The sequence below is a fragment of the Herpailurus yagouaroundi genome, unplaced genomic scaffold, assembly GCF_014898765.1.
Source record: "Herpailurus yagouaroundi ecotype Mexico unplaced genomic scaffold, PumYag 28, whole genome shotgun sequence".
NCBI lineage: Eukaryota > Metazoa > Chordata > Mammalia > Carnivora > Felidae > Herpailurus > Herpailurus yagouaroundi.
The window spans coordinates 127,186,839-127,209,091 of NW_024412376.1; the positions used below are offsets into that span (position 1 = coordinate 127,186,839).

The 22,253-nt window shown below is 44.5% G+C and overlaps 1 protein-coding gene across 3 annotated transcripts; it reads left to right on the plus strand.

The window, feature by feature from the left end:
* The first annotated feature begins 4,999 nt into the window (after nucleotides 1–4,999).
* On the plus strand, nucleotides 5,000–20,733 carry OCIAD2 (OCIA domain containing 2). 3 transcript variants are annotated; one of them, XM_040484181.1, is made up of 8 exons: nucleotides 5,000–5,154; nucleotides 7,520–7,647; nucleotides 11,550–11,636; nucleotides 11,929–12,025; nucleotides 13,673–13,726; nucleotides 17,263–17,310; nucleotides 18,480–18,597; nucleotides 20,374–20,733. In XM_040484181.1, the coding sequence occupies exons 2-8, from the start codon at nucleotides 7,582–7,584 to the stop codon at nucleotides 20,453–20,455; spliced, it is 552 nt and encodes a 183-aa protein (XP_040340115.1). In that variant the 5' UTR covers nucleotides 5,000–5,154; nucleotides 7,520–7,581; the 3' UTR covers nucleotides 20,456–20,733. The 3 variants fall into 3 exon arrangements, with proteins under 3 accessions (XP_040340115.1, XP_040340125.1, XP_040340136.1); XM_040484191.1 differs by lacking the exon at nucleotides 11,550–11,636 and having other exon boundaries at nucleotides 5,005–5,154; XM_040484202.1 differs by lacking the exons at nucleotides 5,000–5,154; nucleotides 7,520–7,647; nucleotides 11,550–11,636 and adding an exon at nucleotides 10,412–10,750.
* Nucleotides 20,734–22,253: the final 1,520 nt, after the last annotated feature.

Below are 22,253 nucleotides of genomic sequence, written 5' to 3' on the forward strand. Positions count from 1 at the left end.
CCTGCACCAGAGGCTTGCACTGGTGGGGGGGGGGGGGGGGGGGGGGGCCGGCGGTGCACGCTATGCATGACTTGGGGCAAGGGGGATATGGAAAATCTCTGTACCTTCTACTCAATTTTACTATGAATCTACAACTGCTCTAAAAAAATAAAGCCTATTTTTGTAAGTAAGTCTTACCCAACCTTTATCAATTAGATTTTCAAGCCTCTCTTCTAGAACAGAATCATGCCCTGCAAGGAGATAATCTGTGTTTGGATTAACACCCTGTTGTGAATCCTTTTCACCATAAAATCAGATTGCTTTTCTCCCACCCTGACTCTAGCCAGGTGGGAGGATGCCCTAGGGAGAGGCTTGGGGAAGACACAGGACACAGAGATGACAACACACTCTTGGAATGAGATCAAAATATCTGCCACAAAGGGGGCACCTGGGTGGCTCAGTCGGTTGAGTGTCGGACTTCAGCCCAGGTCATGATCTCACCGTGTAGAGTTCGAGCCCTGCATCAGGCTCTGTGCTGACAGCTCAGAGCCTGGAGCCTGTTTCAGATTCTGTGTCTCCCTCTCTCTCTGCCCCCCCCCACCCCCACACACTCTCTCTCTCTCAAAAATAAACAAACTTGAAAAAAAATATATATATATATATACATATACATACACACACACACACACACACACACACACACACACACACATATAACTGCCACAAAGTATTACTGGCTTCTGCTCGACCACATAGTCTCTCTGCTATACCAGGAGCATTCTGGCTTTTTGCACTCAAAGGGCTTTGCATGTCATAGGCTATGGAAAGCAGTTCTGGAATATTCAAGCACTACATTTACTTGCAGGATGTCTCTTAGCAGCATTTGTGAGTGAAAGAAAGGATGAGCCAGTCTCAAGGAAGACTGGAGACACAACCAAATCAATGTGCACTCATCTTCATATTTCAGGTTTTCTCCGTTTGGGGAAAATCGTGATCTCCAGGGACACTTTTGCTCTTGCTGAGTCTGGCAGTCTCAACATCAAATGCAGATGAACCTAACGCGGCCAGGACTCTGGGTTGATGGCCCGAAAGCTCAAGCCGAGACCTTGGCGACATGCCTCTCCTGACAGGAGTGTCAGCTCATAAAGGGAAGCAGAACCCGTGCTCAATCTTTGTGTGACACCTCATAGAAACCCGACCGTTCTGTGCTTTTGTGAGACTTGACGTTATTTATTCCTCAGAGAACGAATGAGTGACTCACAGGATCTTGTGATTCACAGAGCCTCTCACAGAACTAGGCAGATGGCAAGTGGAGGGCTGGGGCAGGAAAAAAGATGACAGGCAGATGAGGGCTGCTCTGGTGCCTCTGATGTCATCCAACATGCCCCTCCCCCAGCCCCCTACACACACACACACACACACACACACACACACACACACACACACACACACACCAGGAAACTTCCCCACCAGGAAGCCAGCCACAGCCCCTTTTACCCAGCAGGGAAGAAGAGGTGGTTGTGAATGAGCCCGGAGCTCCATGTGGGGCTGATCTAGAGTCCCGGCTGCATTAAAATCTATCCCCACCCCTCCCACCCTCAGGAGGGCCAGCCACATGGCATTGTGCTTTCTCCCACCTGCTGTCTGCTTCCTGGGTCCCTCCCCCGCCCCCTCCCCCACCAGCTCCTGCCCAAGCTTCTGTCTGTACCTATCTCCTGTTCTGTATCAGTTTATGCATCTCTTCTACCCAGTGAGGCTACTGGGGACATAGATAATTACAAAGGTTAAGAGCATGAGTCTGGAGCTAAGCCACTAAAGGTCTGAACCCTGGATGTACCAATTCCCAGCTATGACCCTGGCCATGTTAGTTACCTTCTCTGGGCCGGATTTTTCTTGCATGTAAACTCAGAATGAGAATACCTATTTCTCAGGTTGTTTAAAAGGCCCTGCAGGAATCTCACATTTTATGTGAATTTGATTATACATGTCATCAAATTTTATTTCCTCCTATTAACTAATTAATTAATTTAAATTAAAGGCCCTGCAGCCATTTTGTGAAGGAAGAAAGGAAAAAAGGAGAAAAAGAATTGTGGGCCCCTTGAAATAAAGGAGCAGGTATTACTCATTTTTTTCATTCTGTGCCCCAATGCAATCATTTATTTGTTCCCGAATTCACACAATGTCCCAGTTACTGAACAAAATCAGTCCCTGCCCTCAAGTAGCCCATAGTCAAGAGGTGGCAATGAATGACATCAGTAGTTGTAACACAGTGTGATGACAGTTGAGGGACAGCGGGGTGGCATCGCTCTGAAAGCACATGGCTCTAGAGCCGGGGTTCAGATTCTGGTGCTCTCACTTCCTGGCTATGTGACTGAATATGTTCCTAGCACCTCTCTTGCCTAAGGACAGTGCAGGGCTATGGAAAGAGTTCAAGCTGGAACCTGCTGTGAACATTTTGGCACTTTCTAAATCAGCCCCATTTTTCACAGCATTAGCCAACGATAATCATCTTTGTGGTCATGATCCTGAAGCTCTGTAGGATGCTGAAGCAAAGCCTAAAAAAGGACTCTGTTCAATGTTATATTCTTCTAGGGCCAAAACTATTTTATTTTATTCTAGTTTTTCGGGAAATGACAAATTCTTTGTGGGAAGGATCCACATCTTTTCTCTTTTGTCTGGAAGTGTCTAAAACAATACATGGGCACACCAGATTTGTCTAACAAATACTAAGTGAGGAATTTCTATAATTCCTGCACATTCCATATAGGTAATTTCTAGTTATTTAAAGCAATTAACTGAATGTTCTGATGGAGAGTAGAAATGAAGATTGGGACATGGACATTATTTTAGCAAGATGCTAAAAGCCCCTAGGGTATTTGTTGGATGTTAGACTTTGGTGTACTGGGAGGCTGTTCGGGTTTTTGTTGTTGTTTGTTTTTTTGTTTTTTTTAACAAAATCAGTTAGAAAGCTGTTCCTTTCAGACCAGAAAATGGCAGAGGGTTATTTCTGACTTCTGGTACCACAATGTAAAAATAACAATAGAATGCTATGCCCTTGGGGTATCTGGCTAGTTCAGTTGGTAGAGCAGGTGACTCTTGATCCCAGGGTTGTGGGTTCAAGCCCTGTGTTGGATGTAGAGATTACTTAATAAAGTCTTTAAAAAAAAAAAAAAAAGAATGATATCCCCTTCCACTTGGAAAGGAAAAAAGGAATGGAAAGAAACTGGTAAATTGCAAAGAGTAACGTGGTCTGGGGGAATTCTACTAGGGAGAACTGATCCTTCAAAACAACAGCATCTTGACAGACAGCCTTTGAACCCAGTCTCCTTCATTCATTCACTCGACAGCCATTTTTCAGCCCCTTCGATATCTGAGGTGCTAAATACCCAACAATGAACAAAACAGATATCATCTTCTTCGGTAGCTCGTGAAGATTACACTGAGGCAGAGCTAACAGGTTTTTTTTTTTAAAAAGAAGCTCACTACTAAGTATATAATAACAGAGGTGCCTGGGTAGCTTAGCTGGTTAAGTGACTGACTCGATTTCAGCTCAAGTCGTGATGTCACAGTCATGAGATCAAGTCCCGTGGTAGGTTCTTTCTGGAAGTGAGGAGACTGCTTGAGATTCTCTCTTTGTCTCTCTCTGTCTCTCCCCCACTCTCTCTCTCTCAAAATAAATAAATAAACTTTTTAAAAAGTATATAATAACAATTCATGATAAGCGCTATGGAAGAAAACAAGGGGGCATCCTGCTTTGAAAGAGAAGGGAGACCTACTTTTGTCTGATGGGGGGTCAAGTCAGGCTTTCTGAGGAAAAGTCGGAGAAGGATGAGTATGAACGAACCAGGACAGGATTGATGGGGTGGGGACTCCAGTTAGGGAGAGGCTCCATGCCAGGCCTCAGGTGGGCAGAGCTGCCTCAACTTGAAGAAAGAAGAATAGAAAGCAGGCAGGGGTGGCTGGTAGAGGGGCTAGAGAGGGGGTGAGGACTGTGGAGAGCCAGAGGCATTAGAGACCAATCAGGATGGTAGGAAACAGTGAGAAATGATGAGGGCCTTCTACTTGACTTACAACCTGACTTCTAAGTCAACACACTCTCTGAGCCACAGTGCTGGGCATCCCAGGGGAAGATGCTCAGCTTACAAGGATGAGGAGGTTGGGGTGAGTGATAAAGATGACAAAGGCACCCGGCAGCTTTCCCTCAGTGTCAGTGTCAGTGTCAGCCGTTGGGAGTGGCAGGCAGCCAGAGCACAGGGACAGAGAATAATAGAAAGAGAAGGCTTGGGAGCCAGGCTGACCTGGCTTTGACTCCAAAGTCCCAGGCCTTGCACAACACCTGCCTACTCTATAAAATGAAGATGACAGTACTCGCTCTAAAGGTTGTAAAAAGGATTCCATGTGGATGGGTGAAATGAGCGAAAGGGGTCAAAAAGTACAAACTTCAGTTATAAAATAAGTAAATCATGGGCGTGTAATGTACAGCATGGTGACTACAGTTAATAATACTGCATTGCCTAAGTGAAAGTTGCCGAGAGAGTAGATCTTAAAAGTTTTCATCCCAAGGGGGAAAAATGAATGGGTTTTGGTTACTGTATAGTGAGCCACGTCAACTAGACTTAGTGTGATCATTTCACAATGTACGCAAATATCTAATCATGAGGTTTTACATCTGAAATATAATGGTATATGTCAATTATACCCCCCCCCCCCCGCAAGAAAAAGGAAGGAAGGCTCGCCTGTAAGTGCATGTGAACACCTGGCCTAGGGAGAGTGTTCGGTAGATGGTAGTTGCAGTTCTTGTTGGGATGAAAGAAGTTCTCTGAACGTTGAGGAGGTAGAACCTACCAGGTGTCCAGACTCGTGAGGGGGTGGGAGCCTCCGAGAGCAGCTTTTCAGCCGGCGCGCTGGCGAGCGGGCGCTGACGTCACCGCGGAGAAAGGCGGGGGTTGGGTGCACTCGCCGTGCGAGCCGAGGGGCGGAGCAAGAGGAGGAAGGAGCGGCGCGGGCAGCTCGGGGAAGAGGCGGGGGCCGGGCGGCGGGGAGGCGGCCGAGGCGCGGGGACGGCGCCGGGAGGCGGGAGCAGTCCCGCTGCAGCTGCGGCCGCGCAAGGAGGCGGTCTGGGCTCGGCTCCGCGGGGCCCCAGGCGCGGCCAGCGACGGGTCCCTACCTACGCAGGTGAGCCCGCCCCGGGTGACCGCGGGCGACAGCGGGAGGGACTGCGAGGAGCGGGAAGGGTGGGGGGGGGGGGCGCTCCTCTGCCGCTTTACCGCCGGGGTCCTCAGGGGTGGGACATCTAGAGTCGCCCCTTCCAGCCCCTCCTCTCCTGGCTCGGGCTCCGGCCGACATCGGGCAAACGTAGGACGCTTGGGGTTGTGCAGGTGGCCTCAGGGTGTAGATCGAGGTAGAGTCCTGCGGGCTGTTTCCGGCTTCCCTCCCCCGCTGCCAGAAAGTGCGGCGACCCCCTCCGCTGTCCGTCTGAGCTAGCACCCCTCCTCGTGCTGCTGCGGGCCTCCCTCCCACTGCCCAGCTGCCAGCACCCCTGCAACCCCAAGCACTGGGGAAGCAGAGGGACCCCAAACCAGCCCCGGGCACGGTGGCGGGAGCTGCACCTGGAAGGCAGCACGCTCCCGGGAGGTTTGCTCAGATGTGGACTGATGATTCACTGGGTTTGAGGGGACCCCCAAAGCTGAGATGTGGTGTCCTTGCTTCCGGATTTGAGGCAGCGGCCCAATGCCTAAGCAAAGACTATCTAATTTGGCCTTAGGTCAGCAAAGGCTTCCTGAAGATCCTCAAGAAATAGAGTGCCCAGGGCCACTCTTGACAGCTTGCCCTTTACTGCTCATCCGCCCGCGGTGCGCAGGGTCCTGAGCTGGGGTTTATGGACTCCTCCCTCGTCTTCCTTCCTCATCCTTGCAATAGCCCCTCAAGCCCCTTGCTGTATCCATCACCCCCACGTAACAGGTGAGAATGCTGAGGCACAGACACAGTAAATCACTTGCCTCAAAGCACAAGGCTAGTGAGGAGTAGAGTCGGGATCTGAACTCAGGTCTCTGGTTTCAAGACTTTTCACTGTAGGGTATCATCATGCTGCCTCTATGATAACATTAGAGATCTGAGATGAAACCTGGTACAACTAAGGGTCCTCTTATGCTCATATGCCTGGCATTTTAGTAGGAAACGAAAATGTGTATGGTATTTACTTTGCAGGGAAATAGAATCCAGGGCTATTGAGTGTAGTGGCCATTGTTGGGGTGAGGAGTGGAGTGGGGTCCCCCTGGACTATGCCCAACATTGCCAAATCACTTTTCTGAGCCATGTGATACTGATAATTCATTCTCTCCTTTAGAAATTCCTACCCCTCTGTATCAACTATTCCTTCTCAGTCATTTCCTTGGCCTGTTTTGTTTTGTTTTTCTTCTCTTGTTGGTATTCCCTTGGCCTCAAAGCTCACATCTTCCAATACTCTTTGTAGATCATTTTATTCATGTTTCTTGCTTTACCCATCATCTTTACGATGGCACCTCCCAAATTCATCTTTTCAGCCTATGCCTAATCTGTAACTCCAGACCCAAATTATCAAATATTCTAATTCCTGCTGGCTAGTTCCAATGTATGCACCCACAGGCACCCATATCCAGCATTTCCAAACTCAGATTTATCATCTCTGTCCTTCCACGTGGTCTTGGTTCAGGTCTTTTCAGTTCCTTGGCTGGACAACATATTACCTTCCAAACTGGTCTTCCTGCCTCTGGAGCCCACCCACCCCTTGAAAGCTCAAAAATCTTAGCCTTTGGTGTCTTCAGAACTGACTGGAGAGAATAGACCTTCTTTCTCCTTCCTTAGTACCCTGTATGTACCTGTAACGGAGCCCTTTGCCTATTGTGTAACTGCTGACTTGTCTTTCTTCCCCTTTAGACCCGGAGCTTCTTTTTTTTTTTTTTTTTCCAACATTTATTTATTATTTTTTGGGACAGAGAGAGACAGAGCATGAACGGGGGAGGGGCAGAGAGAGAGGGAGACACAGAATCGGAAACAGGCTCCAGGCTCTGAGCCATCAGCCCAGAGCCCGACGCGGGGCTCGAACTCACGGACCACGAGATCGTGACCTGGCTGAAGTCGGACGCTTAGCCGACTGCGCCACCCAGGCGCCCCATAGACCCGGAGCTTCTTCAGCACTGATTTGTCTTATCCATCTTTGTATTCCCTGGTCTGGCACATAGTAGGCCCTCCATAAATATTTGTCGTACCTGGTGACCTTGTAATGAATTGAAACTTTTTTTAGGACACAAGTTTTAAGTAGTAGCACTGTGCATAGCGCCATTTCACTACACTCTAAATCTAATCTGTCACTAGGTGAGTTAATTTGTGTGCGTTGGTGGGGAAGAAGCATTAGAATGTGAGTTTCGCAGGTGGCTGGAGATGAAGACTAATGATAAAATGAAAATAAGTTTTCCAAATTGGTGAGTTGATACTAAGGGTGTTTTTAAGGTTGATTTAAACATTCAGCCACGGCATAGTGACTCCCTTCTACTTTCCTTAGACTTCGCGTCAACGAATAAGCTGAGTACGCTCAACGAGAAGAGAAGCAGAGACAAAGTCATCATGGCTTCGGTGTCTACTCATGGAAATCAAGATAAAGGCCCCCATTTGCCACCACCAAGCAAGCAGGTATATTTTTAATTTGGACGTCTGCCAACTGAAGAGGAACATCATCCAGAACCTTCCTTAGACCTCATCCTTGGCCAGTCATCTTACTTTTTGCAGTCTGGCACTTTGTTGGATGGGCGCAGAGACAATGGAGTGGGGAAGGAAACTATTTTTCTAGCTTCCTTGAAAAGGAGCCTTTTCAGTTTTTACTTATAAAATCCTCTCTTTATTCTTCCCTGTTTAGAATCTAGCCTGACTCTTACATAGGCTGTCAAGGACTGAAGAGGTTTCCTTTAGCAGAGCAAAAGTCTTAACTGAATCTAACAGAATGATACATCATGCCTGCTTTTACATTTTTGTTACCAGGGCTAATCATACTGATCTATGCTGCTGACAGGTGTTCCTTAACCACTAAATTAGCGATCAGATTGAGAACCCTAGTGGGTCACGGGCACAATATTTCAAATTGTTCAGAAGGAATAGTATATGTTTCGGGGACACGTAAATGAAGCAAAGAGAAAGTATTGTGATGGGAAAATGGAGTTCATGTTCTCCAGCATCAACTTTCCCAGCTAAAATGAGTTTATGAAGGGGGGGTGATGTTGAAGGAGCAAAGTTTAGGAGAGGTTAACAGACAAATGACACGCAGTCACACGGAAAAGAATTTAGACACCCGAGTTGCCTCTGTGAAATAGAGAACCATGAAACATTTATGGCTCTACAGGAAAGGGTCACCAGAACTCCTCTGTGGAGACTGCGGGAGCACCGGTCTTGACTGCAGGACTCACAGCAAGTGTGGTAGTCAGGGTCCCTGAGTCTGGATGCGGACCATCCAGAGGGAGGGAGGGAGATGTGCCCCACCTCTGCTGCACCCATAGGCAGAACCAAGAGGAGATATTTACACTGCGATAAGGAGTGCTTGCTGAGGAACTAAGGTAAGCAGAGGGTGAGAAGAGCTCCCTCTCTCACCCTGTGACTCACTCACCCTGACCACCGTCAGCCAGGCGCTGTGCTGTGGGGAGTTATAGAGAAAGAAGACAGAGGTCACCTGCTTGAGTTGTTTATAGAACTCTGAAGGCATAGGGGCCGTGAGGTCTTTCCACCTGTCATCATGCATGTAAAGTGCTTGGCACAGTGCCTGGCCCGTGGAAAAGTACTCAAGAAACGGTGGCCGTCATCCACATTGTTATCTACCACAAAGAGTCCAAAAATGAATATTGGCAAAATCAGCAAGGCAAAACTCAAAAGTGAAAGAACTGCACCTCAAGAAAAACATAAAAAATCCAAGAGGTAAACGGCAGAGGTCCTACATAAATAATTCACAAACAAGGAGATACAAGTGTGACTAATATAGTAAGGAGCAAATTAAATAAAATTTGTTTTTAAAAAATGAATGAAGGGCACCTGGGTGGCTCAGTTAGTTAAGCCTCCGACTTCGGCTCAGGTCATGATCTCACGGTTCGTGAGTTCAAGCCCCACATCGGGCTCTGTGCTGACAGCTCAGAGCCTGGAGCCTGCTTCGGATTCTGTATCTCCCTCTCTCTCTGCCTACCCCCCACTCATGCTCTGTCTCTTTCTCTGTCTCTCAAAAATAAACATTAAAAAAAATTTTTTTAAAAACGAATGAACCACCCAGAGGATGGAAAAAATTATTTTCAAATGCATATTTGGCAAGGGTCTATTATCCACAATATACAAAGAGCTTTTACAGCTCAACATCAAAGAGACAAACAGCCCAATTAGAAAAATGGGCGAAGGACTTAAATAGGTATTTCTCCAAGGAATATATGTGAATGGCCAACAAGCAAATGACTAGATGACCAATGTCATTGGTATTAGGGAAATGCAAATCAAAACCACAATGAGGTACCGTTCACAATCACTAGCATGACCATAATTTAAAACAGAAACAATTTAGTTTATTTAGCTTAAATTAATGAAATAATTCATATTGAGAATTTTAACGTGCTAATTTGAAAAGAACAAACAAAACAGAAAATGAGAAGTGTTGGCAAGGATGTGGAAAGGTGGGGACTCTCATACTTTGTTGGTGGGAAAACAGTTTGGCAGCTTCTCAGTAAGTTAAACATAGAATTACCGTATGGGTCAGAAGAATTGAAAACAGGTGTTCAAACAGTTTGTAGCAGCTCTATTCACAACAGCCGAAAGGTAGAAATGACCCAAATATCTATCAGTAGATGACTGGAGAAACAAAATGTGGTATATCCATGCAATGGGATGTTATTGAGCCACAAAACGGAATGAATTATTGACACGTGCTAGAACATGGATGAGCCATAAAAACATCATGCAAAGGGAGAAAAGAGAGCCACCAAAAGAAACATACTGTATGACACCACTTACATAAAACTACCCCAAACGGGCAAATCTGTGCAGCCAGAAAGCAGATTAGTGATCGCCAGGGAGCCAAGGGTTGGAGGGAGCAGGAAATGAGGAGAGGCTCCTTAATGAGTATGGAATTTCCTTTGGGGGTGATGAAAAAGTTCTGGAATTAGTGGTTGTGGCTGCCCAACATTGTGGATGGACTCAGTGCCGTAGATTGTCTACTTTAAAATGGTTGAAATCGTAAGTATTATGTGTGTGTTACCACAATCAAAAAGCATTGAACTACCATATAACAAAAGAGCACAGCCCAGGTTCAGTTGAGGGATTGCCCCAACATTCGAGGAGAAGGGCGTTGTGGCTGAAGAATATGTAGATTCTCAAACACATTAGTTATCAGAGAAGTGCAGATAAGAATAAAATATTAACATTTATACCTATTGGACTGTCAACATTTAGAAAACTGGATAATGCCAAATATTCCAAGCTTTTGTTCTTTAACCTGCTTAGAGTCCAGCTTCACTGGCCCCTAGGTGGGCTCTGTAGGCATAGAGGAATATTCAAGACTGCTGGTGTGGGTAAGTACGATGCAGCCATTAGGGAGAGAACTGTAGCGAGACTTTGTCAAATCGGGAATACACATGCCCTGTATTTTACTTCTAGGGGTATATCTGAGAAATATTCTCACAGGGGACTGTAAGGAGACATGCCCTGGTGAGGAAACATCCTCCAGGAAGCATCCTGGAGAATTAGCCAGCAGTTGGAACAGTGAACTAGATATGTAAGCAACATGGATGGATCTTAAAAGCATAGAGCTGAGTTGAAAACATTTTAAGGGGCGCTTGGGTGGCTCAGTCGGTTAAGCTTCCAACTTTGGCTCAGGTCACGATCCACGGTTCATGGGTTCGAGCCCCGCATCGGGCTCTGTGCTGACAGCTCAGAGCCTGGAGCCTGCTTCAGATTCTGTGTCTCCCTCTCTCTCTCTGCCCCTCCCCTGCACACCCTCTGTATCTCTCAAAAATAAATAATAAACATTAAAAATATTTTTTAACATTTAAAGTACAATTAAATATACAAAACTTCCATTTGCATTAAAAAAATGCATGCACCCATAACAGTGAACATTTTGCAGCAATGCATACCAACAAATGATCGGCATTAAGCCCCCAGAATGGCAGTGATAGAGGAGAATATGAGAATAGAGAATGGAAGTAAGAGTGAGTGAGTAATATATACCCACAAAAGGGGAAGGGTGGTATATGATGGGAGTTAGTCCAGATTATAGCATATCAACACAATAAAAAGAATAGATCTAGTAAAAGTGATCATTTAAACCATGTTGGTCATCCCATCAGAAATTACGTGCAGACCCCTTATGAATGTGTAAAAAAGAAACCTGTTAAGATAGAGTATGATGACAAAAAGTCGTTTGTTGGCGAGTTCTTAGCCTAAAAATGCATACAGAAGTATAAACAGATGAATTGGAATGCAGATCTATAAATAGCTAACTTGTAGTACACTGCCCTGAATGGATCCCAGAGATGGAAACATTGTGCTTTGGGGGAAATCTCTTCACCCAGGAGGCAACTGGGTCTCAAGGACACCAGGCAGGCAAAGGGAGTGAGGAGCATTGCGGGCAGGATGAGCCGCGTGGACGGAAGCTGGGGGTAAGAAAGAAAATGTGGCCTCGACAGTGATTCATTGTGATCAGATATCTGTTCCATACTCGCGAGTCCATGAGTCACTCTGCTTCTGCAGCTGGGATGCTTTCCTTGCCTAAACCCACCCAGCGTTCCCAGTTGGAAGGCACTGGCTGAGACTGGTCATTACTCTGCTGGCAGCCACACAGGATACACGCTGTGTGACCTGAGTGAAGAGACCTCCCTGCCCTCCTCTAGAGAAAACAGCAGATGCTTTTCTAATGATTTCAGTCAACTCACCACATAACTTTCCTTGCAGAGTCTATTATTTTGTCCAAAATCAAAACTGCACATCCACAGAGGAGAGATTTCAAAGATTATCCGAGAGTGTCAAGAAGAAAGCTTCTGGAAGAGAGGTAATTGAACCCCTCTTAATCTTTGCTAACACCATATTTGCTGCAATAAACTGCCCAAATATCACAGTAGAATTATGGTAACGAGTCCCTTTTGAGCAGAGACTGCATAATTCCCTGAAGAACTTTACATATCAGTGGCTGTTTCGATTCTAAATCCATATTGAAGCCCTTTTAAGTGTAGAGGTCATACCTGATGTAGGGACACCTTCCCTCACTTAGCAAGAAGTGATACACACTTTCCTCCGTGTGACCAAGGACGTGTGCCAAGAGTGTTATTTAGAATTTCTGGAAAGATTTGACCCTCCTACATTTCACTAAACTTTCATTGAGTTTGGAAATAATATCAGGTTCATTGCTTCATCCCAGAGCCAAGCACAGCGCTACACATATAGAAATTGCCTATTAAATATTTGTGGAATAAGAATAAATAAATAAACATTAAAATGTTTGTGATACGAGTAAAAAGGGGCAACATTCCGTTAATAATAATTCTCTTACAATGTCTCTGAAATAACCTTTTCTGCTGATTCACTTACTTCCTCTTGCTGGGCCTGTCTTATATAAGGCGAGGGTGTGAATTCATGCTGCGCGTTAAGGTCTCTTCCAATTTAAAAAATTCATGATTTGTCATTTGAAAATGTCATAATAGAGCCCATAGATTTAGTCCCAGTGTTTTGCAGCATTGGGATGATTTATACTTTGAAATACACATTTTTTCATTTCTCAAATCATTCAAGTTCAATATCAATTGTTTTGGAATTGGAAGCAATACTTTAGAACTTGATATTTATTATATTTTATGATTCTTGATCGTGTTCCTAGAAATTCACAAGTTTGTTTTTTGTTTTTGTTTTTTTTTTACAACCTATGAATAAGTAATTTAAGTAAGCACTAGTAGATTAACATTTCAGTATGACCCATTTGTCTCCCATCAGGTAGATATGAGTGGAAACATTGGTTGCTATTTGATTTTTCTCTTGCTGGGAGGAGCTGGATGTTGATCAGTGCTCTCTGCTCTTGGAAGAAGTGTTGCGTTTTGATAGAACTAGATACTGCCTTTGCCAAACTAACTTGCCTGTTTTAAAAATCATAGCTCAGCACCGCCCATGTTTAACATGAATGTGATAATCTCATAATCTTCAGAACACAGACATATCCAAATTGTGACATATCCAAAATATCCTCTGAGACAAAAGCTGGGAACGGTCCTAGATCAGGTATGCCGGAGTTTAGTGTATTGTTTTTTAACTTTTCTGTAGGATTGAAATTTTCAAAAGACAGCTAAAGGCGACTCCCAGATTCAACGGCTAAGTGTGCACTCTCACTAAGATACCTTTGTCGTCTGTGGCGCTCAGCATCTGGTGCGTGGTGGGCGGTCCCTAAAGGCGGGTGTCAGAGCTGGAGTGGCACGGGGCTAGGTTTTGTCATGGTAATGCTGTGCCTCCCGGCTGAGTGACTGGGACAGATCTCAAGAAAATTCTTCATGCGGTGCTTAATAAATACTTGTTGAATAAGTAAAATAACAAATGACTAACACCTCGTTGCCAAGGTAGATAAGAGAAGAAAACACAGGCTAATTTCCCCTGACTTCTGGGTGAGGTGCCAAGTTTTAAACTAGCGGTATTGAACCACATCTTTCTTTTGCAGCTCTGCCTTTTTCTCTTGTGAGCATGCTCGCCACCCAAGGACTAGTCCACCACGGTAAGATTCAGAATCAGTTATTGTTCGACTTGAGAGCCCAGGTTTCAGTGATGCTCCTGGTAGCTTTTTGGCACTTGGCATTTGTTTTTTGGTGGAAGATTTATGTATGCAGGTTTTTGCTTATTTTCAGCCTAAGCACCCCCTCTCCCGAAGATGTCCTAATCTCCAGAAGGAGTGGCTATATTAAGTTGCGTGGCAAAGGGAAATTAAAGTTGCAGACGAATTAAAGCTGTTCATCAGCTGACCTTAAAATAGAGAGATTATTGGGGCGCCTGGGTGGCTCAGTCCGTTAAGTATCCGACTTCGGCTCAGGTCATGATCTCGCGGTTTGTTGGTTTGAGCCCCGCGTCGGACTCTGTGCTGACAGCTCAGACCTGGAGCCTGCTTCATATTCTGTGTCTCCCTCTCTCTCTCTCAAAAATAAACATTAAAAACATTTTTTTTAAATAGATTTTTCTGCATTATCTAGATGGGCCCAGTGTAATCAAGGGTCATTAAAAATGCAAGGGTGGATGAGAAGACGGAACCAGGGGGATGGCAGCACCAGAAAGGCTCAGTTCGACACTGTTGGCTATGAAGACGGAGGAGGAGCCCAGGAGTCTGGGATGTGGCTGGCCTCTGGAAGCTGGAAACGAGAGAAACTCTAGAACTTCCAGAAAGGAATGCGGCCCTACTACTATCTTGATTTTAGCCCAGTGCTGTGGTCTGAATATTTGTGTCACCCCAAATTCACTTGTTGAATATTCACTTGTTGAACTCCTAAGGCCCAGTGTGATGGCATTAGGAAGGGGGCCTTGGGCAGGGGTGGAGCCATCATGAAGGGATTAGTGCCCTTGTAAAAGAGATCCCAGAGCTCCCCGGGCCCCTTTCATCACATAATGATGCAACAGGAAGTCTGCAACCCCGAAGAGGGCCCTCACCCAACCATGCTGGCACCTGATCTTGGACTTTGGCCTCCAGAACTGTGAGAAATAAATTTCTTTTGTTGCTAAGCCACCCAGTCTGCCATATTTTGGTGTAGCTGCCCAAATGGTCTGTCACCCAGTGAGACCCATTTTGAGCCTCTGAGCTCCAGAACTATAAGGTAACAAATTTGTGTTGCTTTAAACCACTGAGTTTGTGGTGAGTTGTTACAGCAGCCACAGGATACTGAGGCAGCAGCTTTCTCTGTGCCAGAGTCCCTGTGTCTCCCAGGGGCTCCAGGTATGGTTAGACAGATTGTTTCCCCCCAGCTGTGCTCCAAGGAGGTAAGTCACACTGAAATCCACCCGAACTCTGTCCATCATGCCATTCCTCATGGCAAGAGGCTGCATGCAAGAGGCTACATCTGCCTAAGGAAGGGACCCTGTCTAATCTGAGCAACAGATCGAGAGAACTAGCAGCCGCCCAGCACCTCCCCACATAACCTCTTCCTGCCTCTTAGAGGTTTCCACTTTTCCTGTCTGTTCTCCCTTTCTCGCTCTCTTCTTTCTTCTGTCTCCATCTCACCAGAGCCTCCATAGACATTGCTTGGTCCCCAGATAACAAGAAGGTACCTGGCCTTGTTGAAGACCACTATACTAAACACCGCTGATTACCAGGATTTTTTTTTTTTTTTTTTTAAAGTAGGCTCCATGCGCAGCACAGAGTGCAATGCGGGCTTGAACTCATAAGCCTGAGATCAAGACCTGAGCTGAGATCAAGTGGGACGCTTAACTGACTGAGCCACTCAGGTGCCCCAATTACCAGGATTTTTTTTTTTTAACGTTTATTTATTTTTGAGACAGAGAGAGACAGAGCATGAACGGGGGAGGGGCAGAGAGAGAGGGAGACACAGAATCGGAAGCAGGCTCCAGGCTCTGAGCCATCAGCCCAGAGCCTGACGCGGGGCTCGAACTCACGGGCTGTGAGATCGTGACCTGAGCCGGAGTCGGACGCTTAGCCAACTGAGCCACCCAGGCGCCCCCAATTACCAGGATTTTTAAAAGACTATTTGTACCCAGCAAACATGAGGGAAAATGTTAAAATGTTCTAGTTCCTTTTGGGGTGTCAGAGACCACATATGTCACATATCCAGGAGAATCCCATTTCACTCAATATTATTCTTGTCTTTAAAAGTGATTTGTTAAATATAATTTCATTTTTATAACTTCAAGGTAGCCTTTTTATAGAAATATATTCATCAATCAGTAACAAGCCTTCATCAGACCACTTCTGACAACAAAAAAATATGGCCACGACATCTATAGGGGTTATGTTTTATAAATATTAAACTGCTTAAAATCTACAGTTTTCTGCATGTGTACAGATATACCTTTCCAGGTTTGTATATTAATTTTCCATGGCTGCTATAATAAATTACCACAAATATGGTGGCTTAAAACAATACAAATTGCTTATCTCGGGGTTTCAGAGGTCAAAAGTCCAAAATGGGTTTCACTGGGCTGAAATCAAAGTGTTGTTAATGCTGCATTCCTTGGGGGGGGGGGGGTGGTGGTGAGGGGGGGTATGGGGCTTCCTTTCCCTTTCCAGCTTCTAGAGACCACCCACATTCTCTGGCTCATGGCCCCTTCCTCTGTCTGTGAAGCCAGCAACACTGAGGCAAGATCTTCTCATACTGCCATGATATGTTTCTGAATCTCTCTTCCATATTCAAGATGATTACATCTTTTTTTTTTAATGTTTTTAATGTTTATTTCATTTTTGAGAGACAGAGCATAAGCGGGGGAGGGGCAGGGAAAGAGGGAGACATAGAATCTGAAGCAGGCCCCAGGCTCTGAGCTGTCAGCACAGAACCCAATGCGGGGCTCGAACTCACAAACCACGAGATCATGACCTGAGCCAAAGTCAGCACTTAACTGACTGAGCCACCCAGGTGGCCCTCAAGATGATTGCATCTTGATTACATTGGGTCCACCCAGATAATCCAGGATAATCTTCCTATTTTAAAATTACTCGATTAGCAACCTTAATCCCATTTTCTTCATAGTTTCCAGGGATTGGGATGTGGACATCTTTAGGAGACCATTACTCTGCCTTCCATAGGTTTTATTGTTTTCATTTTAAAATTATGATATATATACTGTGAATCTCTAAACTGAGACTTCGTGTTGAGTTACTTAAAAAGGGGAGGGGACTATGCCTAATTGCTTGGAACTAGATTGTTAGCCCCCTCTTTGCGTTGATACCATTTTTTTTAAATTTTATTTTTTAAGTAATCTCTACACCCCATGTGGGGGTTGAACGTAGAACGCCAAGATCTAGAGTTGCATTCTCTACGGATGGTGCCAGCCAGGCGCCCCCCCTTAATATATTTAAATTAGTCTTAAATGGTCTGTTTCATGTTCTTTTTCTGTACATTAAAGCTACTAATACTTTGCTACTTGCTAAAAATGATTGAGAGTTAAGTTCAATTAAGAATTGACTTATAACTTTTAAAAAATCATCTCTTTAAGAATCTGTGTATATCAAGATTTACTTTAAAGGTTTATTTACATTTTATAAATTTAAATAAGGTATAAAATGTAATAATAATGTATTTATATATTACTTCTTAGGTTATTTAGCATCTAATCCAAGATTTGGATCATTGCCCAAAGTTGCACGTAAGTTATAGAAGTTAAAAAAACAAACCCTAAAAAGATTCATTTTTTTTTTTTAAAAACAAGATGTTTATAGCAACTGGAGATATGAATGTCAGGTTAACAAACTGCCTGCGTTGACTCTCTGAAAAATCAGTCTGTTTTTTTGTCGCTTTGAAGTTCTTAGTTCATTCAACACTTTCTGATATAAGACTGAGCCTCGTTAAACCTTAGGCCTCGTTAAAGCCTGGACTCAGAGGCATGGGCACAACATACAAGAGGAGACCAAGCAGAGCCTCTGGATGATAGAGCCATTAGGGCCTGTCATTCTCTTCTTTTGGCTAGTTAGCTGGGTTTTTTTCTAAATATTTTTTTTTTAATTTTTTAATGTTTATTTATTTTTGAGAGAGAGAAACAGAGCATGAGTGGGGGAGGAGCAGAGAGAGAGGGAGACACAGAATCCGAAGCGGGCTCCAGGCTCTGGGCTGTCAAACTCGCAAACCGCGAGATCATGACTGAGCCACCCAGGCACCCCCAGGATATTTTCTATAATGGACCTACCAAATGAATAATTTTTAAAAATCAGAGACTTTCTAGTAATACATTTCCCACAAACTTGGGGTTTCATCTTCTTCCACTCATACACAGACCCGTTATGTACAAAGAGGACGCGTTCCAGTTCAGGGTCTGAAACCTCATTCCCAGCAAGAAGAGCAGGTTGGACATTTCTCCCATAGGAGATTCCCCCTGCCTCATGAGCTCTCTTCCCTGCAGGCAAGATGGAGTGCCGCTGCCCCTACTGTAACCCATCAAGAGAATTAAGGGCCTTTCAAGTGCCCCATGATTTGGAAGCCACCTACGGCCACTGCCCAAAGCCCACCACTCCCTGCCCTGGGGCCTCAGGCATTTGTTTGCCACCTGGGCCTCCCACTGGCTGCCTGCCTCGGAGACAGCACCTTTGCTGGCTCTATCCTGGCCCTTCCACCACCAGCTCAAAACTGAGGAGCTCAGAAAGCCTCCATTTCCCAATCCTGCTCCTTAATAGGGAGACTCATTCTCAGAGGTATTGTTCGTTGATTTGTCACAGTACTTTTTATGTAAGAATTACTACTGTTAATGTAGAAAGTTCTAGAAGATAATTAATAGAGGCGATGCTGAGCTTTTCAATTATCTTTCCTCACCTTCTTTTACAGTTGCGGGTATCTTGGGATTTGCCCTTGGAAAGGCATCATACATACGAGTGTGCCAGAGTAAATTCCATTCCGTCGAAGATCAGCTCCGTGGGGCTGGTTTTGGTCCAGGGCATAACAGGTTTGTAACTGTTTAAAAATTTTTATTAAGTTCTTAAATTTTAATTCCAGAGTAATTAATGCACAGTGTTCTATTAGTTTCAGGGGTACAATACAGTGATTCAACAGCTCCATGTATTAGCCAGTGCTCATCATGTCAAGTGTACTCTTAATCCCCTTCACCTGCTTCCCCCAGCCCCCCCACCCAGCTCCCCCCTGGTAACCATCAGACTGTTCTCTATAGTTAAGAGTCTGTTTTTTAATTTGTCTCTCTCTCCCTCTCTCTCTCTCTCTCTATTTGTTCCCCTTTGCTCACTTGTTTTGTTTCTAAAATTCCACATATGAATGAAATCATATGGCATTTGTCTTTCTGACTTATTTCACTTAGCATAATACTCTCTAGATCCATCCATGTCATTGCAACAGGTTTGTAATCTTTTTGGCTGAGGGACTGTTTTTATTTATTCATTTATTTATTATTTTTATCGGAGAAAATAAAAGACAGAGAGCAAGCACGCGTGCGCACAAGCAGTGGAGAGGGGCACAGAAAGAGAAAGAGAGAATCTCAAGCGGGCTCCATGCTTAGCACGGAACCCAACGCGGGGCTTGATCCCACGACTGTGGGGCTCAAACTCAACAACCATGAGATCATGACCTGAGTCAAAATCAAGAGTCAGATGTTCAACCGACTGAGCCACCCAGACACCCCTTTGACTGAGAGATTGTAATGAAGATAATTATAAAAAGTTAAATAAGGCCTTTTCACCACTTACAATATTAGACAATTTTTAACATATCTCTATATTGAAAAAAAACCTCTTTAACTCTCAATTTTTGAGCTGTTGCTATTCAATAATAATTACCTGTTTCATTTGCTCAACATTGAGCACTTACTGTGTTTGAGACATCGTGCAGGTCTCTAACGAATACCTTCATCAGCAGACATGGCTTCTACGATCACGGGGTCACACCGGATTTGAACAGGTTTCTTTACAGCAGGACTTCTCAGAACCCTTCTAGGTTGGCGTGTATTGCGATTCTCATTCAGAGGTGTCAGCCATGAGACTCTGGAGTTAAGGACATTACCCCGGTGGTTAGAGTACCCAGGTGAAAACCAGTTCTACTGCTTACAAAGCTGTGTAACCTTGGACAAGTGTCTTACCCTCTCTGATTTTCAGTTTCCTCCTCTGTAGAAAGTGGTGATCAGAATTGTTTTCGTGGCATGTTACAAGGAATAGGAGTGATTATTTATAACAGTGAGGGCCCCGTAAATAGTACTTATTTCTATGATAGTTTTGATAGGTTTGGTGTTAGGAACACATTTCTTTCAAGACCTTGACTTGTCACAGTGGGTTCTATTTGAAAGGCAGCATGAAACCTGTGAAAACAACATCAGACGTGAAGATCATTATTGACCTTTGTGGGGGGATGAGATTCTGGGGGGTGGTCTCAAACCAAGAGACAACTCCTGTTTTTCCTTTAAATATTAGAACTTGTGAGGGGCACCTGGGTGGCTCAGTCAGTTAAGCATCCAACTCTCTTTTGGCTCAGGTCATGATCCCAGGGTCATAGGATCGAGTCCCATGTCAGGCTCCATGCTGAGCATGGAACCTGCTTAAGATTCTCCCTCTCTGCCCCACTTTTGCACGCACACTCTCTCTCTCTCAAAATAAATTAAAAAAAAAAAAATTAGGCTAGTGAACTTCCACATAGAAGACGCCTCTCAGTCACGCTGTGTTAAGACTAGATAGACCAACCAGTGACAAAGCACAGACTTCTGTTTTTGCTTCCATTCTAGGCACTGCCTGCTTACCTGTGAGGAGTGCAAAATCAAGCACGGATTACATGAGAAGGGAAGCTCTCAGCCTTCAGCTTCTTAAACTTGTCTCTATGGCTTTGGAAGTTCCTTAAACCTCTCTCTGAATTTGTACACATTTAGAGTTTCAAGTGTACTTTAAAATAACATATGTATAGTGGAACAGAAACATTGTGCTTCTCTCTTTTTGACATGCTTTCTGGGGAAGATTCTCAATTGAAGTGAGCAGTATATGTTTGCGATTTGAGAACTTGTCGGGGGCATTCACACACCAAAAAAGAAATTACATTGCATTCCTTAACTTGATTACAGCTGAGTAAAAGCGCTTCAAGTCTTCGCTGATTTGGGCCATCCATTCTTTCACTCTGCTTTTGTCCAGGGTTTTAAGATCGCGGATACAGGATGGGAGTGAATATTCAGGAACTTGGGAAGCCATGCCCCAAAGAAAACCAATGTGTATAGAGGTAGAAACACGGGACAAGAAAGACTGTGTCTTCTAGGTTTGAGAAGTGCTTTCTAAAATATAGGAACCAAGGGGCGCCTGGGTGGCGCAGTCGGTTAAGCGTCCGACTTCAGCCAGGTCACGATCTCGCGGTCCGTGAGTTCGAGCCCCGCGTCAGGCTCTGGGCTGATGGCTCGGAGCCTGGAGCCTGTTTCCGATTCTGTGTCTTCCTCTCTCTCTGCCCCTCCCCCGTTCATGCTCTGTCTTTCTCTGTCCCAAAAATAAATAAACGTTGAAAAAAAATTAAAAAAAAATAAAATATAGGAACCAAGATGTTTAAGTTGATAAAAAATATTTCCCTTGAAAGAGTCAGAATTTGAATCCACTGCCCTTTCAGTGACATAGATGACTTTGTGCCTCATTGGTGTGGTGAAGTTTTGGAAGAACCCATCATCTTTAGGTTACTTGTTTAGCATGCTCATGGTCAGCACTAAAGAACTGGATTCTTAAACTTGAGTTTCCAAACTGCCCCTCCTTCTCCCAAGGAACAATTTGTTTATGGGAACAATCACTTGAAGAATTAATTCACGGAATGATAAACTTTTGGGGCTATAAGGAGCTCAGAAGCAGCCAATCCAACCCCAGGAGTTGGATTCCTATTCTCCTACCAGGTTTTCTGCATGAAAAAACCAACCAACCAACCAACCAGCCAGCTAACCTCTTCCACTGGAGACCTTGCATTTTATGGCAGGTTGTCTGAGACCTTCATAAACATTTAATTTGCATCTTCGCATTTTCTCAGGAAAATGCTTTATGTATGTGTCGCCATTTATTCACTGGTTTGTGTGTGTGTGCGTGCATGCTTGTGCGTACGTGTAGCTGTTTGTATTAATACATCTTGAAACCATGTATAAAAAGGAAAATCTCATCAGAAGTTAATAATTGATCTGAAATATCATTTTAAATACCAAAAATATTTGGGAAATTTTCTTTTTACATGAACCTTAAGTGTATGACATGGAGGGTTTTGTTTTTTTTTAAGTCCATTTATTTTTGAGAGAGAGACAGAGTACAAGTGTTAGAGGAGGGGCAGAGAGAGTGAGAGAGACAGAGAATCTGTTAGCACAGAGGCTGACGTGGGACTTGATCTCACGAAGCTTGAGATCATGACCTGAGCTGAAATCAACACCTGGACGCTTACCCGACTGAACCATCCAGGCGTACCTGAAATGGTGTGGTTTTGACTTCATCTCCTTCATAGTACATATCCTGGTCTTTCAGTTGATAAAGTTCTATTTCTGTAAATCAGAAGCCAGCAATCCTAGCTTCGTGGATGCAGTTGAACTCCTGACTCTGGCAACGAACTAGTGGGGACTCTGTTCTCTGGGTGATTGGCAACAATTCAGAATTAGGCATATTT

Excerpts from the sequence above, each read along its gene's own strand:
- OCIAD2 (XM_040484181.1), top strand. The coding sequence starts at position 7,582 with ATGGCTTCGGTGTCTACTCATGGAAATCAAGATAAAGGCCCCCATTTG. Across the intron at positions 12,026-13,672 it reads AGAAAGCTTCTGGAAGAGAG|CTCTGCCTTTTTCTCTTGTG; the intron begins GTAATTGAACCC and ends TTTCTTTTGCAG. Across the intron at positions 18,598-20,373 it reads TTTGGTCCAGGGCATAACAG|GCACTGCCTGCTTACCTGTG; the intron begins GTTTGTAACTGT and ends CTTCCATTCTAG.